Genomic DNA, 25,462 nt, shown 5'->3' with positions numbered 1-25,462 from the left:
TATGCTCACTTTATGCCTAATGAAATAAGCTTTGTGAAGTAAAGGGATTTGTCTGATAATAAATTACAATAAGGGGTCTTTAACTTCCATTTTATGACCACAAATATAGTTCTTTCTGCACGACACAATAAATTAATGCACAATTTTTTCAACAATGAAGAAATTTCCTAGCTAACCTATGGAAAACTGAAGGGAAAATTCGTAAGAAAGAAATCTACAAGCAACAATTGATAAGTGGCACAGTATTATGGGAATAAACACAACCATCTTCTCTTTATTGTGTATTTGCTAATTTTATGTCATTTCATCATGAGATAGATGTTTATGAAAAATAAAAGTGAAACATCCCAGCTTCCACTGTTGAAAAACAAAGAATGATAACAGATTATCCCTTCTAGTGTTAAACCCCTAAAATTGACTTCTCTCTAATCCAGTGAAGTCAGTGTGTCGTTGCCGGGAGCCACCATGGGAGATCCCACCCGTGGCAAAGGTCATGAGGAAGAGGCCTGACGGGCCAAGGCGAGATCAGGCCTTGAGGGGCCCCCCTTCTCGAGCATCTACCCCCAAACCAGAATCTGTCTGTTTTACTATTTCATGACTTTCACCAACTCCTCTGACATTAACAGGGAGCTATCCCCGACCACCTTTCTCTGGAGAAAATCAACTTAGGGCTCTAGCTAATAAGTCTCCTAGACATGAGAGGAATATTTCCAATCAAACCCCCTCTGTTAGCATTCTAGCTTGTCTGACAGGTTTATTCAGACTCTTGCAGCTACACATATGATTGTTCACAGCCTCCCAACTGTGAGAGACACGGGAAGCCTAAAACATAGAGCCTTTCAAAGAGTTAAAAGTTATTAGAGTAGTGCTGGTGTAGGATTTCATTATTGGGCCAATGCTTGCTGCTAAGTTCCCATATCTCTTATCCACTGTACACCTGGGAGTGCATTAGTTCACATAGTTGGAAAGTGAGAAAAACAAGTGTAGCCTTGGAATTAACCACATCAGACTTTTGAGCTAATTGGTTCTTTCTTGTAACTCACTGCACCTTTGCTCCTTGACAAATGTAACTCTATTTAACATTTTCTGAGGCTGACATAGATTAGAAATATGAAGAAAAAAACATTTCAAGGGGAAATAAGTTTTCTGGTTGAGCAGCCTTTATCAAAAGAGGGTCATAAAATGTCCACAGGCCTCCAAGGCCAGAAGATAATGTACACAACACTGTCTATGGGAAAGGTTTGCAGAAAAAATCCTGGTTCCGATAAGGACAAAACAGATGTAATGTTTGGGCTGACTCTGTATGACTTTGCATCTTTCATTTCCCTCTATGTACAAGTCAAAGTATAAAAGTCCTTTTTGAAAATAAAATAATGGGCCTTGCTTGAAGAAGCTTGGTCACCCAGTGTCTCTTTTTTTTCCTTTTTTTTTCAGGTTGATCCCTTGGAGCATAGAAGCTCCCTGCATTCACTTATCTGCCCGGGTTTCTAAGCCCTGAACGGGAAGGCGTTCTGCGTCTTCACTCCCTCGGGAGACCGGGAGGGCACCTGCGGCCTCCGTGAACAGAGCATGCTCCTTATCTCAGGGCTTTATTGGCTTTCTATGTAAACCGAGGAATATCAGCCTCTTTTCTCTCCGCTATTTTCTTATCTACAACATTCTTTCTTTATCTCTCTCTAAATCATTCTCTTCTCCGATGCCGTTTCTCCCTCGGGTTCCCCTGGCTCCTGCAGGGGCAGGACCCCGGCATGTCATGATGGTGTTATTAGGAATTTCTGCTACGTGTGTGCATATTGTTATTCTGAGCAGGGGACACCTGCACAAGAAGCCAGCTGTGTATATAGATGTCACAGTGTCCCTTTCATTTGCCACGATCTGATTAGATAACTTACCCTATCACAATTCAGTTGACTCATCCTTAACCATATGCTGAAGACATACGCATAACTAAAAAGATTTAAAATTTAGAATGTTAAAACTATCCTCCTGAAGAAATCATGCCTCTCCCAGACTTCTTAGTCTCCTCAAATAATGAAATAATCAGTACTATTACAAAAGCAACTATAAACTCTCAATAAGACACATGCAACCACAACACTGACTGCTATCATATTTTGTGGAAGAGCACCTTGAAGTTGAGTTTTTCCCTAAATCACAAGTCCATTCTAAAATCGCCAACACTTTCCATTATTTATATTTATTATTATTAAATCTTCAGTACCTGGGGGAGTACACGACTTCACGACTAAACCACAACAACACTTGGAAGGTATAACAGGGACTAAATGGACAGAAATAGGAACTGGACCCACACGAGGCCAGGTGCGCATAAAGAGTCTAGAGTTGTGTTCTGCAGAGCAGAAGCTTCCAGTTCTCTGAAGGGGGCCTGCAGTTGTGGTTGTAGCTGGAGAACCGTTCACCTCCACCTCCGACTCAGAGGCTCATGGAGACTCTGCACCTTCACCGTGGCTGCGGCTTTTTCACAAGCGCATCGTCTCAGCTCTCTGCAGTCCTTGGAAAAAGCCTTCCCATTGAGGATGGTCACACAGTCCCTGCTTCTCAGGCTGGTCAAATCTATCATAAGCTCAAACCTCAAAAAAGAAAGAAAAAAGTTATTTTATCATAGTTTATTTCTAAAATAAATAAAGTACATAGGGAGGGTCCTAAGCTAGGTAAAGTTATAGAATAGACACCCAGAATGAGTTTACTGAAAAGATGGGGTCACCAGCCTCTTTCTTCTCAGCCCTTCAACTTCCACATACATTCCAGGGGCATCAGGTCACTCAAAACAAGAAAAACTATTTCTGACTAAAATTAAAATACATGTTGTCATCCAACTTACCATATGATTTTACTGCCATCTGAAAAATTATCTATCTCAGTTTATTTAACTGTAGAATAAAAAATAATCACATTGAATATGTACTCTCTCCTGGAAAAATAAATCTTATATAGGTATATAGGGGTTTCCCTGGCAGCTCAGATGGTAAGAAATCTGCATGCCATGCAGGAAACCTGGGTTTGATACCTAGGTTGGGAAGATCCCCTGAAGAAGGGAATGGCAGCCCACTCCAGAATTGCTGCCTGAACAATTCCATGGACAGAGGAGCCTGGGGGGGCTACAGTCCATGGGGTTGCAAAGAGTCAGACATGACTGAGTGACTAACACTTTTCACTATAGTTATGCAGAAAGATGTCTGCTCAAACATGGCTTTAAACTGTTATTTTTTTTAATTGTTATATATTTTTAATTAATTTTTATTGGAGTAAAGTTGCTTTACAATGTGTGTTAGTTTCTACTGTACAACAAAGTGAATCAGCTATGCATGTGTGCATGCTAAGTCACTTCAGTCATGTCCGACTCTGCAGTCCCATGGACTGTAGCCTGCCAGGCTCTGCTGTCCATATGGATTTTCCAGGCAAGAAGACTGGAGTGGGTTGCCATGCCCTCCTCTAGGGGATCTTCCCAGCCCAGGAATCAAACCCACATGTCTTACATCTCCTGCATTGGCAGGCATGTTCTTTACCCACTGAGCCACCTGGGAAGCCCAAATCAGCTATATGCATACATATATCCTTTCTTTTTGGATTTCCTTCTCATTTAAGCCATCACAGAGCACTGAGTAGAGTTCCCTGTGCTATACAGTAGGTTCTCATTAGTTATCTATTTTATACATTAGTATCAGTAGTGTATATATGTCAATCCTAAACTCCCAATTCATCCCAATTCACCCCTCCCATTCCCCCTTGATATCCATATATTTGTTTTCTATGTCTGTGTGTCTATTTCTGCTTTGCAAATAAGATCATTGGTACCATTTTTTTAGATACCACATATACGCATTGACATATGATATTTGTTATATATTTTGATGACATAGATATTACACTTACCAATCTCGAAGAATATACCATACTCATTCCTATCTAAATGCACATATAAGTTAAACTAATTTTTGATAATATAATTGTGTATATTGTAAATCCTCAGAGACTGTATTTTGAAAAAGTACTCCCCATTTCATTGCAAGAAAATCAAGAGATCTAAGGTTTTGCTTTATCTCTAGGTATTGACAAGTTGTAGAGTTGTGTGACCTTACACGGGTCACCATTATAACCTGGGCTTCAGTTTATTCATCTATAGCAGAGCTTCCTCTCTCTCTTGCTCTTTTGTGCTCTCTGTCAACGAATCCCATTTGGTCTCTCTCACTGATTTATGAGCCATTCTGACAGTAAGGACTATATTTTGCATGTATCTTTGATATCCTCCTACACAGTATCTTGTCACTTAAGAAAAATCTATTAAATGCTTTTCCCATGTAACGTGCTAAAGGCTTACAGTTCGGAGGAGTAAGGGGTTCCATCCATCCACAGCCAGGCCTTGCCGCTGCCGTTGCGGGATAGCCCTGTCCAATAAGAGTAGAAAAACTCAGAGTAGCTCTGAGGCATGGCAAACTCCTGTGAAAGGCACACAAGAAAACCTTTAGCTTTAGAGATGTTATATGGGCTGGCTTGCATTTTAATACAGGAACAACACATGAGTCCTGCCCCCATAACTAATAGGACATTAACAAAAAATGGTGTGCATCCTGAAGTCAGCTAATTTGCTCAGTTCAGTTCAGTTCAGTCACTCAGTGTGTCCGACTCTTTGCGACCCCATGAATCGCAGTACGCCAGGCCTCCCTGTCCAAGTTAAAGAATTATTTTGTCTTAGTAAGCATGGACTGAATACTGATGTGCTAAAACCAAGAATCACATCAGCCAAGATTTAGAAATGATCCACTATTTCCAAGTCACAGGATTAAATAAGATTGATATAAAAAAAATGTGGGAGACAGATTTGGAGACATTTGGGAAATGGAAGAATCTGGAAGGAAAAGTGCAGGAATGTGAAGAATCTTCACAAATATATGTGACAGGGACTAACCAGGAAGGAGAAAAGAATAATGCAAAAAAAAAAAAAAAAGGTAAAAGAGGGATTTATAAGGATGATTTATGTCTCAGATGAAGAAGAAAAATGTTTCATATATTTGTATATACATTCTTGTGTATTTGTATATAGAATTCCTTTTCTACTGTTCATATTGATTATTTCCCTCTATCTATTCTCAGTCTCATCTATATCTATTCTCATTCTTTAACATGAAATTTATCTAAATCTGTTATAATTATACATTTTTATGTCTTTCTTTTCCACAATACTATGAATTCCTTAAGGACATACACTTCATTTTATTTATTTTCACATTCTTAACCCCTCAGATAACTAATGTCACATAATGGTTCAATAAAAGTTTATCACAAATATAAATGAAGCTATTGTTAAGCAACAGTCAGAAAACAGGCATATCAAAGGAACTGTAGCTGAAAATATTATCACCAAATAAATCGTGACCCCTTCATGTTAAAAGTTCTATACATAAATCATATGAAAGTGATTTAAATATATATAAATATACAAAGTACATGAGAGAAAATTTCTATATATCTTTCATAATAATATTTCCACCCACTGAATATAGTGTTCTTCAGTGGTATATCTGAATCCTCAGTATATGCTGGAGGTGGAGGAAACAAAGAGACTAAGAAAAATTAACAGAGTTTATGCCAGGTTACACTGGCTTGGCCAAATAAACTACCTCATTTTCTGCCTAAACTAAGCCATCAAGAAAGGATGAAAAAGATTATTTTAGTAGATGAGAGAGACTGCAGAGTTTCATCCATCATAGATTTCAGGAAGTGGAAAGGAATTAAGATGCAACTAGAAAGATGTTCTTCCCTGATGGCTCAGCGGGTAAAGAATCCACCTGCAATGCAGGAGGAGACCCGGGTTCAATCCCTGGGTCGGGAAGATCCCCTAGAGAAGGATATGGCAACGCATTCCAGGCTTCTTGCCTAGAAAATCCCATGGGCAGAGGAGCCTGGTGGGCTACAGTCATTGGGGTTGCAAAGAGTTGGACACGACTGAGCATGATGCACAAAGACAAGTTTACAGAAAGATGTTAAGAGTTTGCAGACTTAGTTGAGTCTTAATTTTAATTAAATAACTCTGTTGATAAACTACTCTGTGCCATGACCCCTGCTGAAACAATGATAGATAAATAATGGTCATACTGCTTGAGGAATTTAATTCAAAGTCAATAACAAATATAAGAGAAAAGGGAACAACCACAGCATTTTAATAGTGAATTTGAATTGTATGTACCTATCAATAAATGCCAATTTTATTTTCATATTTTCCTTGACCACTCTATATTAGGGTTATAAACTTCCAGAAGGCAAGGTATTTATTTGCAGATTATGATTTAATTACATGGTTTTCAATCAAAAGTTTCGCCACTTTCACAGAAAGACAGGAAGTGCTATTTTCGTTCCTCTGATATGGCACCAATATTGCTCCCTTCTTACATAAGCCAAAAGAGCTCAAGAAATTGAGATATTCTTTATTTGAGTCCTGACTGATGGTGAATTTGAAAGGCTTTCTTTCATGTTTCTAAGGGGTGGATATTTGTTGAGATCGTTCTACAAATGATGACCACAAGGGATCACTCAAAGCAATAAAAATAAGATTAAGCCTTGATTACAATAAATGAGAGAGTCTGTGGACCTTGATTGCTTAGAATCTTTTTATTAAATTAATTTTTATTGGAGTATAGTTGATTTACAATATTGTGTTAGTTTCAGGTATACAGCAAAGTGAATCAGTTATATATATATCCACTTTTTTTTTAGATTCTTTTCCCATATAGGTCATTACAGAGTACTGAATAGAGTTCCCTGTGCTATAGAGGGATTTTTATATATAACAGTTGTGTATATGTTATTTATTTTATATATAACGGTATGTATATGTCGATCCCAATACCTCTTTCTGAGACTACTTCAAACACTCACCAAGCCTCAGGACCTTACCAGCACTTCCTGTGTGTTTATCTTCAGCATAGTCGAGTTCTCAGCAATGCAGAAATATTCACAGCCCTGCCAACTCTTACTTTCTTTATAGAATTGGTAGCATTTGTCCCCATGCCATTTCCATTTTTCTGGGCAAGGGCTACATCTGTGTTCTTGAAAAGAAACCACATTTAGTAAGTTATTTTCTACCCTGTCTTCCTTCTCTCAAAATCACATAATATTTGATGACCCAAGAAACAATTGACTCTTTCTCTCTCTTAGATATTTAATTGCCCAGGCAATGATAATTACAAATGTTTACCAAATTCCCACTGTACGCCAGGAATTAGAGTTGGGTTTACAGCAGGAACAAAAATAATACAGTGGGAGTTAGAACAGACATGATCTGCTTTCATGGGCAATGGACTGTAGTTATAAGTGGTTAGAACTTCAAATTTCTTGCCCTGTGTAATTCAGCACAAAAAAAGTATATTCAATTTCATAAAGAACCTTTTAATCTGTTCAGAAACTCAATATGCATTGGATTTGAGAAACCATTGGCGTTTCTATAATTTTCTTCCCCAATATCTTCTTATACAGTAGTACAAGGATTTTTTAACGAAATATATAGCAATAGGACATGGATTATTTTCTCACTCAAATATAAGTAAATAAAATTTTAGAAAAAGACCACATAAATACTAAGCCAAGCATGAATTAAACCAGCAAATCTCCATGAGTCCGAAGTTAAGATGGACATCAAATTCAGAGAAGCAAGTGCACAGACCAAGAGTGAGATGGACGGAGTGGGTAGTGAATATAAATGCAAGAACTAGGCTCTCAGAACCATGGTCTAACACCTATGTGGGCACATGGTCCTGGGCCTTTAAGAGTTGGGTATCTGAAACCAGGTCCCTTGTGGGTATGCAGTGAGATGAAAATTCCATCATTCCACAAAAATATCTTTATTTTAAAAGCAATCCAACGTCAAAATGTTGACATCTTAAAGTCTGAGGTCAACACGCAAATGGTTATTATATTCGTTTGTATTTTTCTATTTGAAATATTTCATAAGGTAATCCTGTATTTTATTTACTTGTAGTATTATTTTGGTTATTCAAAGTTAATTGTACTTATTATTTAAAAATGTTTGAACTTGATGAATCCCGTCCTGTACTGTAGACACAGTTGAACTACATGATCTCGATAACTGGGGATGACCTGGCTGTTCAAACCCTTTATTAAGTTTGCCAGATGACTTGCTGAATAATACATGTTTCCCAGGTACACTGATGGGAGAATCAGCTCTGTATGGACAGATGTGCTGAGAACAGAGAGAAGCTCAGTGATCAGGACTCACCTCCAGTTTTGTTGTAGAGCTCACGGCAGAGTTTCTCAGCCACGTGATGCAGAGTTTCTGCAAGTTTCCTGTTTTGGCTTCGAAGAGATTGCAGCTGTCGGGAGAGATTCCCCAATTTTTCCTCCTTTTGCAAAATGCTGTCTTGCTGAGTGTTAGAGAGCTGGTAGAACTGAAAAACTAAACCAAATTACCAAGTGAGGCTGGACAGCATATTTCTTCACTTTTATTTCTATTGTCTACACCTGGGGAAAACAAAACAGTACGTTGTTTGAGATCCCAGGCTCGGAGATCTCATATTGCCTACATTCAAGTTTGGGCTCTAGTCTATAATAAATTGCATATCTGAAAATGTAGAGTTACAATAACTGTTCCCAGCTTCAGGGATAAATTCCTTAAACATATTTACTGTTCAATAAATCTTTCTGTGTATACTGTCAAACCATTACTCAACCTAAAAGTATAAATCATTTATCTATTAATCATTATATTGAGTATTGTCAATACACCATATATTTTTATCACATTCATAGTAATATTATCATTTCTATATTTCATAGCTTTGTAAACTGGGTTCAGTGAGAACAAGTAATTTTCTCAATATGACTAGGCTAGAAAATTTCAACTTAGCTTTAAATTCCAAGTTTCTAAATCTAGGTAGAAACATCCTCCATGAATCATGAGAGTCACTTTATATCATTGAAAAGAATATTGCCTGCAAAACAACAGTTATATCAAAATTGGGGATCCAGGGTAGAAACATTAGGATACACTTAAAAAAATTTTTTTTAATTTAAGATTGCAAACAAGTTCTAAAATTTCCTATAAAAATGTAATTTGTGACATTAAAACCTGCTTTTACTGTTAACAATTTTCTTCAACTCTTAAGGACACATTGTTAAAGGGTCCCATTTGTTGAAATAAATTTATCCCCTTTCTTTTTTGAGTTTTAAACTTAATTCTTACTAGTTTGAAAATTAAAGACTTTTACACATGCATTCTTCTTTATTTGATTTCCACAAGTCTCTGCAAAATGATTCTATAACTTCTTGGACTTCTTTATTACAATAGTGTGTGTGTGTGTGTGTGTGTGTGTGTGTGTGTGTGTGTGTGTGAGTGTGAGTGTGTATTAGTCGCTCAGTCGTGTCTGACTCTTTGCAACTCCATGGATTGTAGCCTGCCAAGCTCCTCTGTCCTTGGAATTTTCCAGGAAAGAATACTGAAATATTCTTGGAAATAGGTTGCCATTCCCTTCTCCAGAGGATCTTCCCGACCCAGGGACCAAACCCAGGTCTCTGGCATTGCAGGCAGATTTTTTACTATCTGAGCCACCAGGGAAGCACCCCCTCCTTTTAAAAATAATATTTAATATCAAATATTATAGTGATTAAAGACTTGGTCTATTCTCTGTACCTTGAGGAGGTTGGATATAAATTAAATCTTTCCCTCTGCATGGCCCACTGAGCCATAAATGCCAGAAACAAAAATCACTGTAGCTATAGTCTTTTGTGAAATGGAAAAGAGCTGATGTGTAGATACATTAAAAATTGCTGATGTTAAACATTGATGTGAGTGAGTGAGTGAGTGAGTGAGTGAAGTTGCTCAGTTGTGTCCGACTCTTTGCAACCCCGTGGACTGTAGCCCACCAAGCTCCTCTGTCCATGGGATTCTCCAAGCAAGAATACTGGAGTGGGTTGTCATTTCCTTCTCCAGGGGATCTTCTCAACCCAGGGATTGAACCCAGGTCTCCTGCATTGCAGGCAGACGCTTTAACCTCTGAGCCACCAGGGAAGCCCACCTTCTTATCTCAAACAGAATGTAAACATTTAGCTGGAAAGTGATTGTCGTATTTTAATGCTTCTTCCACTATACTCATCATTTACAGGGTTTCATCCGAATAAGGACTTATTCACAGGCTCCAGAATCAAAGTTAAAAAAAAAAATAATAAGTATTTCTCATCCTAGACAAACCTTGAAACCAGGATCCTCCCCCAAGTCAGAGTGCGGACTTACACACAAGCCCCAGAGCTGCCAGGCCAATCAGCAGCACCAAACAGAGAGTCAGCAGGATCAGGGCCACTGGACGCCAAGCAGAAGAAGGACGCTGGTGCTCTGCAAAGACAGGGAACAGAAGCAAAGACAGGGTTTCACTTTTTCTTCCCCTTAGATCTACATCAGTAGCAAGGGAGTAAGAGGAGCTGGTTCTAACAGGTTTCAGGGTCTAGATACCATTCCCTTGGTCCTGGGAAATAGTAACAAGGGTCCAGGCCAGGCCTGACTTAATCTCTGCTAGATTCTTTCATAAATCCCGCTCACTTCTACCTTCCTCCTCTACTCAGTCCTACTTTGCATTGAATCAATTTATGCATTACCATTAACCTTCTTTTTGTCAAAATTAAAGTTGCAAAAGACTCTCATGAAAATGCCTTAACAAAGAACAATTTTTCACATCATCAGAAAAGAAGTAATGCGTTGTTACTTTTTGCAAAACACTCCCTTTCCCAGTTCGAAAAAGCAAATTGCCTATCAGTAGTGGGGCACTGTTGGTAAATAATCCTCCTGCCAATGCAAGAAAAGTGGAAATGGCATCCTACTCCAGTATTCTTCCTTGGAAAATGCCATGGGCTGAGAAGCCTGGCAGGCTACAGTCTTTAGGGCAGCAAAGAGTCAGACACAACTGAGCTACTGGACACAGGCACGCACAATGAGAAGTTATTGTTTTACTGTTTCATTTTGGAATTTCTTTGTTGAAAGTCCTTCTTATTTTTCTTGTTCATTCATTTGATTTTATAGCTCCAACAATAGATGATAAATGCAACATGATCATCAGTTTTTCAATGACGGGTTTAAGTAATCTCAACCTTGTACCCATTAAGGAATGTAAACAAAACAAAACTCTAGCCAGCATCTTTCCCTTGCCTACAGCCCACAAGCATGCCTTCTGGTGATTGCATAGGTTCTGCTGAGTCAGGGATAAGCTCATCACCTTGTGAGGTCAGCTATCAATCTGAATAACCAGCAATATCTGACCAGGAAGACCCACAGTCAGATCCAAGTATCCTCTAGCATTGTGATAAAAATGAAAGGGCAGTTAAACTCTCAAACCCTGGTCTCTTCGTGACCTGTGAGTTTCACTTCATTGGGAATTCAAATTAGGTTCAAAATCAGAAAGATTAAAGACATATAAATTCATTTCCTCTTTAGCAAAGTCCCCTGCATGATAAATTTCAGATACAGAGATTTGTACTATGCATTATTTCCAAATGGGGAATGATAACTATTAATAGTAAAGATAGTATAGAAGTAGAAAATACGATCAATATCCTCTTAGACTTACCACCAAACAGGGAAAATAAGTAAAAATCAGGATCCAGACACTGAAATATTTTAAAATGTGAATCTTGTTTTAATTTTATGATCATATCTTTTCACAAAAACTTTCAATGGTGTGCATTATTTTCAGGACAAAATCCATTATCACTTTTCCTAAAGATAGATGGCTCTTTTTAAAAAGTGGGCATTTTTTTATTGTACTTCCCAACTTAAAAACTGCCAATAGGGGCAATTCCCTGGTGGTCCAGTGGTTAAGAATCTGTCTGCCAATGCAGAGGACACGAGTTTGATCCCTGGTCCAGGAAGATCCCACGTAAGTGGGGCAACTAGGCCTGAGAGTGTGGCAACTACTGAAGCCTGGCATGCCCTAGGGAGACTCTGCTCTGCAGCAAGAGAGGCTACCACAGTGAAAAGCCCATGCACCACAACTAGAGAGTGGCCCCTGTTCAGTTCAACCAGAGAAAGCCAACACCCGGCAATGAAGACCCAGCACAGCCAAAATAAATAAAAATTTTTAAAAAACCAACACCTGCCAATAGCTTTATTGCACTTAGAATAAAAGTCTACAAGCATCTTTTTCATCTGGAGCCTATCTAGGTCTCTCATCCATTTCCGAACTATCCTCTTCTCACTCAAACAGTCTAGTCACAGTGACCTTCTGTTTATTCTTGATCCAAACCACTGTGTCCCTGTCTTAGTACCTTTGTATTAGCTCTGTTTATACTCCTGCATTAATCAATCCTCAGGCGGGTTACTAATAGCCTACCTGCAATCCAGCTTCCCATTTAAATGGTGCATCCTTGTAAGATGTCTCTGGGAGTTCATCTCTAGTACATCATCCCATTATGTATGTATGTCAAAAAAAAAAAAAAGATTACTAAGTGATATTCCATCACCTTTCTTTGCTTTTGTCTATTTCCTCTGCTTGAATGTACATTACATTAAAACAGTGATCTTGTCGGGACTTCCCTGGTGGTCCAATGGTTAAAAATCCACCTTGCAGTACAGGGCACACAGGTTTGATCCCTGGTCAGGGAACTAGGATCCCACATGCTACAGAGCAACTAAGCCTGGGGGCTGCAATTCCTGAGTCTGCGTGCCACAACCAGAGGGTCTGTGCACTGCAGTGTAAGATCCTACATGATGCCTGGGTGCCACAACTAATACTTGAAGCTTCAAAATAAATAAGATAATACAAATAATAAAAACAATGATCTTGTCTTTCTTGTTCACCCGTGTATTTCCAGCACTGAAAATAGTGCCTGGCCTCATAAGGCCTAAATATATATTTGAGGGCTTCCCTCACAGCTCAGTCAGTAAAGAATCTGCCTGCAGTGCAGGAGACCCAGGTTCAATCCCTGGGTCAGGAAGATCCCCTGGAGAAGGAAATGGTAACCCACTCCAGTTTTCTTGCCTAGAGAATCCCTGGATAGAGGAGCCTAGCAGGCTACAGTCCATGGGGTCACAAGAGTCGGACATGACTTAGCGATGAAACCACCACCACCATATATTTGAAGGAGCAAATGCATGAAAGATGAAATTATGAAAAACTAATATTATCTAAACTATGTAATTTTTACAGAGGCACGGAGCATCGTCTAACATTAAGCTTTACAGGTTGATTTTTTATTTTTTTAATCTATTGACTTTTCAGCAAGATTTCTGTCAGCAGAGGGCAGACTCAGCTAAATTCATCTCCTGGCCAAACTGGTTTCTAGACACTGACTTAAGTGACATGCAGAAGCATAAGCGGATAGAGCAGAGACTTGCTTTCTCCTCTGTTTCTTTCAAGTGGCTGCTCTATCAGGATTGGTCTAAATTTTTCTGGAAATTGCTAGCTACTCATGACAGCATCCTTAAGCATATCTCAAATAAGCAGAACCTGAAAGAGTAAGATCAGAGATACCGCTTAAGCTAAACATCCTCCTGCAAACCCTGTCTCTTAAAAGTTCTATATAGCTTATGTAGCTCAAGAAAATTAACCAGATGGATGTTTCTAGATTCCAGAGGCAAGTATATATGTAGACCCACCACCATGGTAGCTTTATTTTTCTCTCTTATCTATTTAGTTTAGTCATGTCCAACTCTTTGTGACCCCATGGACTGCAGCACGCCAGGCTTTCCTACTATCAAATATATTATATATCCTACTTACTTGGGATAGCAGGGAGGAACTGTGGGAGAAGAACTTACCCAGCACTAGGAAACCAGACTTCCATGATGGTGAGACTATAGTATTGAAAGTTTTACTTATTCCTTTTCTTTGAAGTTATTTTTCCTCTAGGTATGTTTTTTTTCTAACTGCGAATTTAATTTTCCCGAGTTTTGTTCCAAGCACCCTGATCATAATGAAGTCTCTCTCTCTTGGGCCACTCCCACCTTAAAATAAGAAAAATAAGCTGCCTGGAGGTGCGTTGGTTTAGCTTGGCTTTATTTTTTGGAAGACAACTCTGATGCTGTCTCCTGAGGCTTGTTTAGAAAAAGGTGCGGTCAGGCCAAGGAATGATACCAAACATCCCTAGGAATAATAAGATATATATAGAAAAAACCCACCTCTTTCCTGTAACCTCTTACTATAATATGCTATAAAAGACTGTAGTGCTAAGGTCAAGTTTTGAATACTTTTTAAATGCCTTTGAAATAAGAAGGGTCGTAAAAGCTTGAAAAGACACAAAGAATTTTAATAATTTGCGTAAAGTCACACTGCAAACTGGGCTTCCCAGGTGGCTCAGTGATAAAGAACCCGCCTGACAATGCATAAGATGCAGGTTCGATCCCTGGGTTGGGAAGATCCCCTGGAGAAGGAAATGTCAACCCATTCCAGTATTCTTGCCTGGGAAATGCCAGGGACAGAGGAGCTTGATGGGCTACAGTCCATGGAGTCACAAAAGTCAGACATGACTTAAACACTAAACAACAAGTTATATGTCCAATAGAGTTTTGTTTCTGAAATATATTTCAAAAATAACATTACTGTATTGGTGTTTTTCTTTCTGGCTTACTTCACTCTGTATAATCGGCTCCAGTTTCATCCATCTCATTAGGACTGATTCAAATGTATTCTTTTTAATGGCTGAGTAATACTCCATTGTGTATATGTACCACAGCTTTCTTATCCATTCATCTGCTGATGGACATCTAGGTTGTTTCCATGTCCTGGCTATTATACTAACACATGTATATGGAATTTAGAAAGATGGCAATGATGACCCTGTATGCAAGACAGCAAAAGAGACACAGATGTGTATAGCGGACTTTTGGACTCTGAGGGAGAGGGAGAGGGTGGGATGATTTGGGAGAATGGCATTGAAACATGTATACTATCATGTAAGAAACGAATCGCCAGTCTATGTCCGATGCAGGATATAGCATGCTTGGGGCTAGTGCACGGGGATGACCCAGAGAGATGTTATGGGGAGGGAGGTGGGAGGGGGGTTCATCTTTGGGAACGCATGTACACCCATGGTGGATTCATGTCAATGTATGGCAAAACCAATACAGTATTGTAAAGTAAAAGAAAGTAAAAATAAAAATTAAAAAAAAATAACATTACTATTAATGATAATTGCTAACATTTCTTGAGTTACTGAGATAAATACTGTATAGGAATTAATATCATCCATCCTTGCAACTACTTTATGAGGTAGATACTATTATCATCTCAGTGTTACAGATAAGCAGCTGAGTCCTAGAGAAGTTAGTAAGGCAATTAATTAGTTAGAAGTTAGTAAGGCAAGGATACACAGCTACTGATAACAGTACTTACTGAGTGTGTTATATATGTTTTAGTATTTCATTTGAATCTCCCAATAATTATTCAAGAGGGCACTACTTTAAACTTTTATATGGATAAGAAAACTGCAGTGCCCAAGAACTGCTTAATTTTCTTACGGTTGCGCAGCTAGTAAATGATGGAGCCAGATATGCTATCCAAGCATTCATTCTAGAGCTGAATATTTTTTAAAGGTGATTTTATTTTGTTATTTATTTATTTATTGGCCGAGCAGCATGTGCGATCCTAGTTCCCTGACCAGGGGTTGAACCTGTGTCCCCTAGAACTGGAAGCATAGAGTCCTAACCACTGGATCACCAGGTAAGTCCTGGACCTGAATATTTTAAATCATTTCCCAATCCTCTCAACAAATCCCACATTAATATTTTCCTTTATAAGGGAGCTCCACATGGAATTATAGAAACACTAGCATTTCACCACTTGTAACTTTTCACATCTGTGTTGTGAGTATCTTAATAAGAGCCACCTTAAATTCATATATTCTCTACTCTACCACCAAGGTGAGCTTACTAAATTTAAGTCTCCCTTAAGGTTAAAATGGGCTTCCCTGGTGGCTCAGAGGTTAAAGCGTCAGCCTGCAATGCGGGAGACCTGGGTTTGATCCCTGGGTTGGGAAGATCCCCTGGTGAAGGAAATGGCAACCCACTCCAGTATTCTTGCCTGGAGAATCCCATGGACGGAGGAGCTTGGTGGGCTACAGTCCACCAGGTCGCAAAGAGTCAGACACGACTGAGCAACTTCACTTTCACTTTCACTAAGGTTAAAATGTTCCTCAGCTATAAAAGGTCCTGCATAGAAGCATCCCCTCCTACTCTTCAGCCTCAGTTGCCCCAACCCCTCCCTCATCACTCCTTCCCTTTGAAGACCATACATTCTTCAGACCAACAGTCTACCTTGCCATCCTGTTTGACTTTGCTGATGATTCCCACAATTGTCTGGATCTAAATTCCAATCTGACATCAACGCCTCATCTCTTCTCTTTATAGTTTTGTCTCCTTTCTTTTATCCACGAATATACTGCATCAAGCTAGCTCTTATCTCTGTGCTTTTATCTCTCCACATGTGGTCGTCACTCTGGAAAGACCACCCAGGGCCAGAGTTGCTTTTCCTGGAAAACCTGAACTTAGACTTACAGACTAGATCAAATGTCACCTCGTTCAAAGATACCCACGTGTGTAAACACTGTCAGTAACTTATTCATTCCTCTTTGCTTCCGTGACTTCCTACATATGTTCAATAGCAGTACATGACATGCTCTTTTAATCAGCAATTAAGATCATTCCTTCCACTTCTCCAAGCACCTAAAAATAGAGCCTCCCCTGTGCCTACCATAATGTTTGACTTTTAGTAGGCATGAATTAAAGATGTATTGAAACAATTAGAAGTGGTTTATACCATGACTCTTTTTCTATACAGTTTTTTCTTTTATTTATGTTATCATGGAGCACTTCGCTTTTTGGGGGGAGAGGGAGGCTGCAGAGCATATGGGATCTTAGTTCCTCAAGCAGGGATGGAACCCAAGCACACTGCATTGGAAGAGCAGAGTCTTAACCACTGGACTGCCAGAGAGGTTCCTCTGCCATGTCTCTTGAATGAAGGGTTTGTGCTGTGGTTCAGGAAATGAAGCTAAAAATCTTGTAAAAATTCAAAACTGTTATAATTAATATGAGTAAGGGAAAAATGGAACTTGGATTTCAGGTTCTCTTCTTACTATTATTTTCCCCTTAAACACAAATACGGTTTCATATTTTTTGATAAGGCTATATTTAGACAGGAAATCTGACCCATAGTTATTTCATTCTCTCTCTCTGGTACGTTATTACTGCAAAGTGCCATAGTTGCAACTCTTTCCAATATACAATTGACTTAGAATCTCCTACACTGTAAAAAATGATTTTAGAAAGCACTCATACAACCCCACAACACATTGGCTCTAACATTTTACCTTTTCTCTTTACAGCCAGGCTCCTCAAAAAAGAAGACAGAAAGGTGGGGGGAAAAGGAATGAAGAGAAAATTATTTAAATTATGTATTTTCTTTCTTAACTACTAGTTCCTTTCAAATCCCTGCTATGAAAAATGACCAATAATCCATTTTGCTTCCTATTTCTAATAAATTGTTTTTAACCTTCCGCTTGCTTGAACTCTCTGCCATACTGTTTATTATTTTTAAAATTTGCTCTTTATTACCATTGGCTTTTCCATTTCTCTCAAAGTTAGTGTCTCTTGGCTTCCTAGAAGCCTCTCTCTCCTGCTCCACATCCATTACTGTCTATCACTCATTGTTAGTGGGTCCTACTGGGCCTCTTTCTCAGCCTGCCCTTCGATTATATTCCCCAAGATTCTCTCCTTGGCATTCTTCTCCTGTGTTTTGTCTTACTTTGTTTTCATTTTACATTCCTCAGTGATCTCACTCAGAAAGTTTAATCCCTACCTGCTGCTGCTGCTGCTGTCACTTCAGTCGTGTCCAACTCTGTGTGACCCCATAGATGGCAGCCCACCAGGCTCCCCCGTCCCCGGGATTCTCCAGGCAAGAACACTGGAGTGGGTTGCCATTGCCTTCTCCAATGCATGAAAGTGAAAATTGAAAGTGAAGTCGCTCAGTCGTGTCCGACTCTTAGCAACCCCATGGACTATAGCCTACCAGGCTCCTCTGTCCATGGGATTCTCCAGGCAAAAGTTCTGGAGCAGGTTGCCATTGCCTTCTCCATAATCCCTACCTATAAGCCATTAATTCTCATGTGTGTTGGGTTGGCCAAAATGTTTGAGCTTTTCTGTAACATCTTATGGAAGAACTCAAATGATCCCCTTTTTGGCCAAGCCTATGGGCTTCCCTTGTGTCTCATCTGGGAAAGAATCCAAGAGCCCCTGGAGAAGGGAAAGGCTACCCACTCCCGCATGCTGGCCTGGAGAATTCCATGGACTATATAGTCCATGGGGTCACAAAGAGTCAGACACGACTGAGCAACTTTCACTTCACTTCATACATTTAGCTCAGAATCGTTACCTCAGACCCACATGAGATATATACAAGTGCCTTTAGGCAACTCCAACTGCTTGTGCCTTCTCTTACAAGCATGTCACACTCACACTGAATCCATCATCTTCCCCAGTCCTCCTGTAGCTTTCTTAGTTGATGGGAGCACCATCTACATGACATCAGATGAAACTCAGTCAACCTATGCTTTCGTCCTCCTTGCCTTCCCCCTTTGTAACCGGTCACCAATACTTTAAACACTCACTTGTCAATATCTTTCACATCTAATTCCTCTTCCTCATTCCCACACTACTTTAGCTCAGAATCTTCTTACCTCATGCTCGGTCTAAAGTAAAGGCTCGGTATTAGCTCATTCAGCTTCATATTCCTTCAAAACATCCCCCTCCAACTCTACCCTTCAGCCATAATATATTTCATTCTCCGTAATAAGTTACATAAGACTGCCATGGCTTTCCTCTTATGTGTCTGGCTGCCTGTAGCAACCTCAGCCCCTTAAACCCTCCCATTTCTGTTCCCATGTCACAAGAAACATCTTAAAGTTAAGTCCACTCAATGGTCACTCCCTCTTTCAAATCTTTCCTGATCTCTGCCCTTACCAGACAGAAAGGACCAATTCCTCTAGGAGAGCATGCCCCATCACAGCACTGCATCACACCTGCTGTTCACTTAACAACTTTCTTATTCTTTAAATTTCCTCATAAGCAGGGATCATATCATATTTGAAATTATATCCTCACTATTTTGCAACATGCCTGGCATGACACGGACCTCAAGCATAAGTTTAGGGAAAGGAGGTCTGAAAGCATTGTCTTTCATTTCTATTTTGTATCCTTTGAATTATTTGGCATGTTTTAAACACAAATGTAAATTTTATATCAAAAATTAAAAACTAGAAAATAAGTGAATGTGGATACTTTATTTTTATTCATTCTAAAGAAAATATTAAATTTTCCCAGGCATAATTGTCTCACAATCTTAAATTGAATTTGAATCTTCTGCATTGCTGAAAAACTTGCAGAGTAGTTGTTGCTATTATTTTTAGCAGCAAAATGATATCAGATCTGTTTTTATAATAAATAATGAGGCTTTTATTGTGATATTCCTCTAAATACTTGCATTATCATGAGATGGAAACAAAATATCAGACATGCAGGATAAGACAACTATTATCAGATGTTTGCCTTCAAGACATTTTGACCTCCACTCCTCCTGCTCCAATTGCCATTCTTACAAAAAGGTTGCCAGATGTTTCAGCTGGTGTTTTATCCTGCTCCACCCGTCTCTCCACCCTCTAACCTCAGCAGAACTTACTGGTACACCCTGTTCCTGATCATGCTGATCACTAAGGTTTGTGCAAATTCCCAGTTCTAGTCAAAGGTGAAAATGAAGCTGTATACAAGCTACTTGAAACCACAGTCTTGAGAGCTGACTCTTCACAGGATTTGTTGAAGGAACATACCATATCCTATTACACATATCCGGTGGCTACAGAATCTGACATCTCAAAGTCATCGGTTTGTTTCATATCAAGGAGGCTGAAAATTTCCAGGATCTAGTACCAGAAACTAGATACATTAGTATAAATAAATCAATGAATAAAATCTAAAAAGCTGCCGCAAGAATCCCAGGTGGCACAGTGGTAAAGAAACCACCTACCAAGGCAGGAGACATGGGTTCAAACCCTCGGTCAGGAAGATCCCTTGGAGAAGGAAATGGCAAACCACTCCAGTATTCTTGCCTGGAAAATCCCATAGACAGAAGAGCCTGGCAGGCTAGAGTCCAAGGGGTTGGCAAAGGAGTCGGGTACAACTGAGCGGCTAAATAACACCCTGTGGTATGAGAACCTATTCCCGTTTCTACTACAGTTTGAGATTTTTTTTACCAAAATGCAGGTCACATTTCTGCCTTGGATTGTCTGAGTTTTCTAGGAAATAGAATCCTTCTTCTCTGGACTGAGAAAAATATATATGTATAAATGTGTGCATGCTAAGCTGCTTCAGTTGTGTCTGACTTTGTGTGACTGCATGGACTGTAGCCTGCCAGGCTCCTCTGTCCATGGGAATCTCCTAGCAAGGACACTGAAGTGGGTTGCCGTTTCCTTCTCCAAGGGATCTTCCTGACCCAGGGGATCAAACCCACATCTTATGTCTCCTGCATTGGTAGGCAGGTTCTTTACCACTAGAGCCACTTGGGAAGCCCATATGTATATATAGTTATGTATAAATACAAATATAAATATATATATACATTATGAGACAAGGTGAACTATCAGAAATAGCATAAGACATGACTAAAATTACTTTCACATTTTAATCCAATTATTTCAATAATATTCTAGGAGTCAAGAGTACAAAAGGGAATGAGATGGGATGCAATTGCAACAGCAGCCATTATTTATATCACCAAATCATGGAATTTCAGAGGTGAAGGGATGCTAGAAGGCATTTGTTTTGATCCCCTCTCATTTCACAGATAATAAAACCAAACCCCTGATGTTGGCATGACTCTCCCTAGGCCTCAAAACTTCAAGAAGCAGAATTATTACAACAAACTATCAGGGTTGCCGTATCTGCTTGGAAACACCTCTCTAAAGTCGTGAGTTCAAAACTAGCAGAAAGGTAGCCTTTATCAATCTAAATTTCCAGATCAGATCACAGATGGTAACTAAAACAGCATTGGATCTGAACACAGGAAGGAGAAAAGACATTGCTCTAACTGTCCATTCACTCTCCCGTTTGCCTGTGTGCTACACAAAATGGTAAGATTAACACACCCTCAAATGCAAACCACTCTGCCAGAAACAGGCTCTTAGAAAAATCTCTGTACATGCACTGAGTTTAATTTTTTCACGTGATCATATATGTGGCATACAAGTTGTAGAAAAGTGCACAGATATGCATCCTTGTAAATCACAGAAACATTTTCTCTCTTTCCTCCACTTCGTACCCTCCTAGGCTAGGAAGCTGGTACCCTAGCTCATCTCCTGCATTTCTCAAGGGTCTGACCACCTTGGACTACGGGTACCTGTATGGCCAAGCTCTGGCCGCTGGGATGTAGCAGAGGCTTGAGAATGCAGGCTCATCGTGGTGTCTCCATCAGCATCCAGCATGTCCCGCGTGCTGCTGTACTTGGCCAGCATCTGGATTCCTGCACGGGTGACCGTGGGCTGTGGCTGGATTTCCCCGAGTGAGACAGTTCAGAGACCGAGGCACTGAAAGGCATGCCTACGGTTCTCCGCCCTGAGCAAGTAGTAGGGGAAGCCTCCGACTCCAGTTCCTGCCACGAGAGGCCCGGCCCCTGTCCTATGAACTTGAACTCTGATTGCCAAATCCGTCAGGCCGAGGGGAAACAGCGTGTGTTTTCTATTTGGGCGGTCTCCATCTGAACAATCATCCAAGGGGTTGCCCTTCTCGGCTCTCTTTTGTTTATTTGTTAGTACTTCCTGTGTAACTACAACCTAAAAAGACGGCAAGAATTTACAATCGCCAGAAGGAAGGTTCCCAGCAATAATCCCAGAGGGACCTCACAAGGCTCTTATCCATCACACACTCCCTGAGTTACTCAGATCTCGTTTAGTCTGCCTGTGCCTTTGTGAAAAGAAATTATTGGACTGGCTTCTTCCTTTCTCCGAGGGCATAAGGTAAAGCAGGGTCCCCAACCTGTGGGCATGGACTGGTACCTGCTGTCAGATCAGCCTTGGCATTAGGTTAGAAATAAAGTACATACCTGGTCTTAGATCCCTGGATATGTTCCAGTATCTCCCAGTTTATTGTCTATGGGAACTTGAATAGAATTTGTATCATACCGTTGTATAAAAATTACATAAATCTTAATTATGTTGAATTGGTTCATAGTGTTTTTCAGGTTTACTATATCCTTCTACTTCTCTGTGTATTCATGCTATTAATTTTTGAGAGTTTGATATTGAAACGCCAACTAAAAATCTTAATTTATCTACTTAAAAATAATTGCGATATATGACCTTGTTTTATATTTTCCAACTCTCTTATAAATGTGTTATCATATTTTCATAATTTAGAAAAGAAAAAAGAAAGAAAATAGTAAAATGATTTTCAAAAATAAATTAAGTGCACAATAAACGTAATGCACTTGAATCATCCTGAAACTACTCCCTGCACCCCTGGTTCATGGAAAAATTATCTTCCACAAAATTGGTCTCTGGTGCCAAAAAGATTAGTGTGGGAACCAGTGTGTACATGGAAAATGGGGAGACTTCACCCTATAGGCTTTACATGGTAAAGCATCAAATACAGCAAATGTCAGCCTAGGAGAGTCCTTTCGTTGCTGTTTTAATCACTGTTGCATCCCCACGGACTGTAGCCCACCAGGCTCCTCTGTCCACAGGATTTCCCAGGGAAGAATATTGGAGTAGGTTGCCATTTCCTTCTCCAGAGGATCCGCTTGGCCCAGAGATCAAATGCGTGTCTCCTGCACTGGCAGGCAGATTCTTTACCATCTGAGCCACCAGAGTCCTGTGAATTTAATGTGGCACTAATCTCAAAACTTCTCCTTCCAATTCTGCTTTTTAGGGTTAGCGTTAGAGAAAAAAGATGGAGATTGACTTCCACTTAAATTGGAAAGTGGAAGTCTTCCACTTTCATTTTACAAAAAGGGAGATTTAAGTCCAGTAAGATGAAGCGATTACTCTAAAGACACATCGTTGGTGAGCTTTAAAAATACTCTGTTGTAGTAGTCAATTCAGTGATCTTTCTTCATAGCACACAGTGAAAGTGAAAGTTGCTCCGTCCTGTCCGACTCTTTGCAACCCAATGGACTATACAGTCCGTGGAATTCTCTAGGTCATAATACTGAAGTGGGTAGCCTTTCCCTTCTCCCGGGGATCTTCCCAAACCAGGGATCAAACCCAGGTCTCCCACACTGCAGGTGGATTCTTTACCAGCTGAGCCACAAGGGAAGCCCTTATATACAGTATATGGACTCAATTAAAGATTTCATTATATAATTATACATTTGGTACCTGATGATCTTGAACATGCACATATTTTACTGGAAGTCAGAAATTTTAGGTCTATTACTACCTATGACTTTAGAAAAACAGGTAACCTTTTTTTTTTTTTTTTTGGCCTAAATTTACTAAATTTACTAAGAAGTTTGGTTTAGATAATATCCAAATTGTTTTCCCAAATAAGTACAATAGAATTACATTATTCTACCAATGCTTTTCTGTATTTGGGGGAAATAACTTGGTTAAATCAAACATACTAAATGCAGAGAAGAGTGGAAGACAATTGGGCTGGGACAGCCAGGAAACATATCTCGTGAATTCATTATGTGTCTCCAGCTGTGTATTGTTCATCAAGTTATTTTAAATTGAACAAATATAAAGAGAACTTTCCCTTGCATAATGCCCTGTAAGAAGCAGAAAATCAAAAATTATTTGGCCATTTGCATTGGACAAATGTAAATATTAGAAAATGTTACAAAAGAAAAAACACTAAAAAAAATGGAAGGGAGAGGTAAGTGAAGCTACGTATGAAACTCAAGCAAGAAGACAGAATATCAGAAATAGTTGTAGTTGAGATGTTACAATTTAGGTGATGCTGATAATTATGATTCTAATGAAATAGTCATTAGAATTATTTCCTGAACTTCAGTTATTCCAGGGCTTCACTGGTGACTCAGACAGTAAAGAATCTGCCTGCAATGCAGGAGGCCCAGGTTCAATTCTTGGGTTGCGAAGATCCCCCTGAAGAAGGGAATGGCAATCTACTCCAGTAGTCTTGCCTGGAGAATTCCACTGACAGAGGAGCCTGGTGGGCTACAGTCCACAGGGTTGCAAAGAGTTAGATATGACTAAGTGACTAACACGAATTAGTTATTCAAGGAGATCCTTAATAATTTTACCAAAGAACCTACATTAACATTTTTACTACTTGTCCTTAAATGCTTAATATTTTTCAGCCATGAAAAAGATTCTTACTTCATTGTAGGTTCTATTCTCAGATTCTGAGGCACAACAGTGGAAAACAAAACTCTGTACTTTTAGAGCCTACATTATATGGAAGAAGTCAGATGCTATACAAGAAAGATAGTAAGTAAGTAAACTATAGAATATATTACACTATGATCAGAGTTATGGAAAAATACAGAAAGTGAGGAAGATTAAGAACATACAGGGACTTCTCTGGTGTTCCAGTGGCTGAAACCATGTGCTTCCAATGCAGGGGATCTGGGTCCCATTCCTGGTCAGTTTCCCACATGCCTCAGTGAAGACTTGAGAGCCACAACTAAGACCCAGCAGAGCCAAAATAAATAAATGTTAAAAAGAAAATAGAATGTACCAGAAAGGAGTTGGAAATTTTCAAGAAGGTAGTGAGAATCATCCTCATTGAAAGAATCCGCAGAAATCTAGGGTAAGAATAGTTCAGGTAAAGGGACCAGGAATCTCAAAGGCCCCGAGAGGCAAGCATGCTGGCTGTGACTGAGTAACTGTAAGGAAACCACTGTCATAAAGCGAATGAGTGATGAGAAGAGACCCTCGGCTTGAAGGAATAAAACTTTTTAGAGTAATACTCAGCTATTTTTATTTAATATTTTTGATGCATTAAATATTCAGTCTCTGGGTAAAAATAAAATCTATATATAAGACAAAAGACATAAGAAGACATGGCCACCTAAGCTCAATAAAGATTTAATAGCAAAGAACATCAGATTATTCTTGCCTGGAGAATTCCATGGACAGAGGAGTCTGTCAGACTACAGTCCATGGGGTTGCAAAAAATCAGATATGACTGAGAGACTAACACCCTCCTTTCAATCAAGATTATGGCATCCTATACTGGCCAGCAATTGTCTTGGTCAATATACAAAGGGTCTTTAGTTTTTTGGTTAGATTTTTTCTTTTTTTTTAAATTAGATATGTGGGAAGTCAAGGAGAGTTTTAATAGAGGGCTGGTATGACTTGTTTAAACTGAAACTCCAATATTTTGGCCACCTGATGTGAAGAGCCCACTTATTAGAAAACATCCCTGCTGGGAAAGATTGCAGGCAAAAGAAAAGGATGATTGGATGGCATCACTAACTCAACGGACATGAGTTTGAGCAAATTC

The 25,462-nt window shown here is 39.4% G+C and overlaps 1 protein-coding gene across 2 annotated transcripts; it reads right to left on the bottom strand.

Moving 5' to 3' along the window:
• CLEC1A (C-type lectin domain family 1 member A) lies at positions 1,606–22,112 on the bottom strand. Of its 2 annotated transcripts, none has more exons than XM_018048492.1 (6): positions 12,348–12,419; positions 10,262–10,360; positions 8,252–8,428; positions 6,913–7,064; positions 4,340–4,458; positions 1,606–2,591 (listed from the first exon to the last, which is right to left on the bottom strand). In XM_018048492.1, exons 1-6 carry the CDS (start codon positions 12,364–12,366, stop codon positions 2,417–2,419), a joined length of 741 nt encoding a protein of 246 aa, XP_017903981.1. In that variant the 5' UTR covers positions 12,367–12,419; the 3' UTR covers positions 1,606–2,416. The 2 variants fall into 2 exon arrangements, with proteins under 2 accessions (XP_017903981.1, XP_017903980.1); XM_018048491.1 differs by lacking the exon at positions 12,348–12,419 and adding an exon at positions 21,396–22,112 and having other exon boundaries at positions 1,607–2,591.

The sequence above is a fragment of the Capra hircus genome, chromosome 5, assembly GCF_001704415.2.
Source record: "Capra hircus breed San Clemente chromosome 5, ASM170441v1, whole genome shotgun sequence".
Classification (NCBI taxonomy): Eukaryota; Metazoa; Chordata; class Mammalia; order Artiodactyla; family Bovidae; genus Capra; species Capra hircus.
Note: the sequence above shows the minus strand (reverse complement) of the source record. Positions and strands in the feature narration are given on the sequence as shown.

What these genes read in the sequence shown, in the direction of transcription:
- CLEC1A (XM_018048491.1), bottom strand. Translation starts at nt 21,510, where the DNA reads ATGCTGGCCAAGTACAGCAGCACGCGGGACATGCTGGATGCTGATGGA. An exon ending in TAAACACACAGGAAGTGCTG is followed by an intron (nt 4,459 to 6,912) that starts GTAAGGTCCTGA and finishes TGCCTTTCACAG; the next exon opens with GAGTTTGCCATGCCTCAGAG. An exon ending in ACCCCTTACTCCTCCGAACT is followed by an intron (nt 2,592 to 4,339) that starts GTAAGCCTTTAG and finishes TTCTTTTTTGAG; the next exon opens with GTTTGAGCTTATGATAGATT.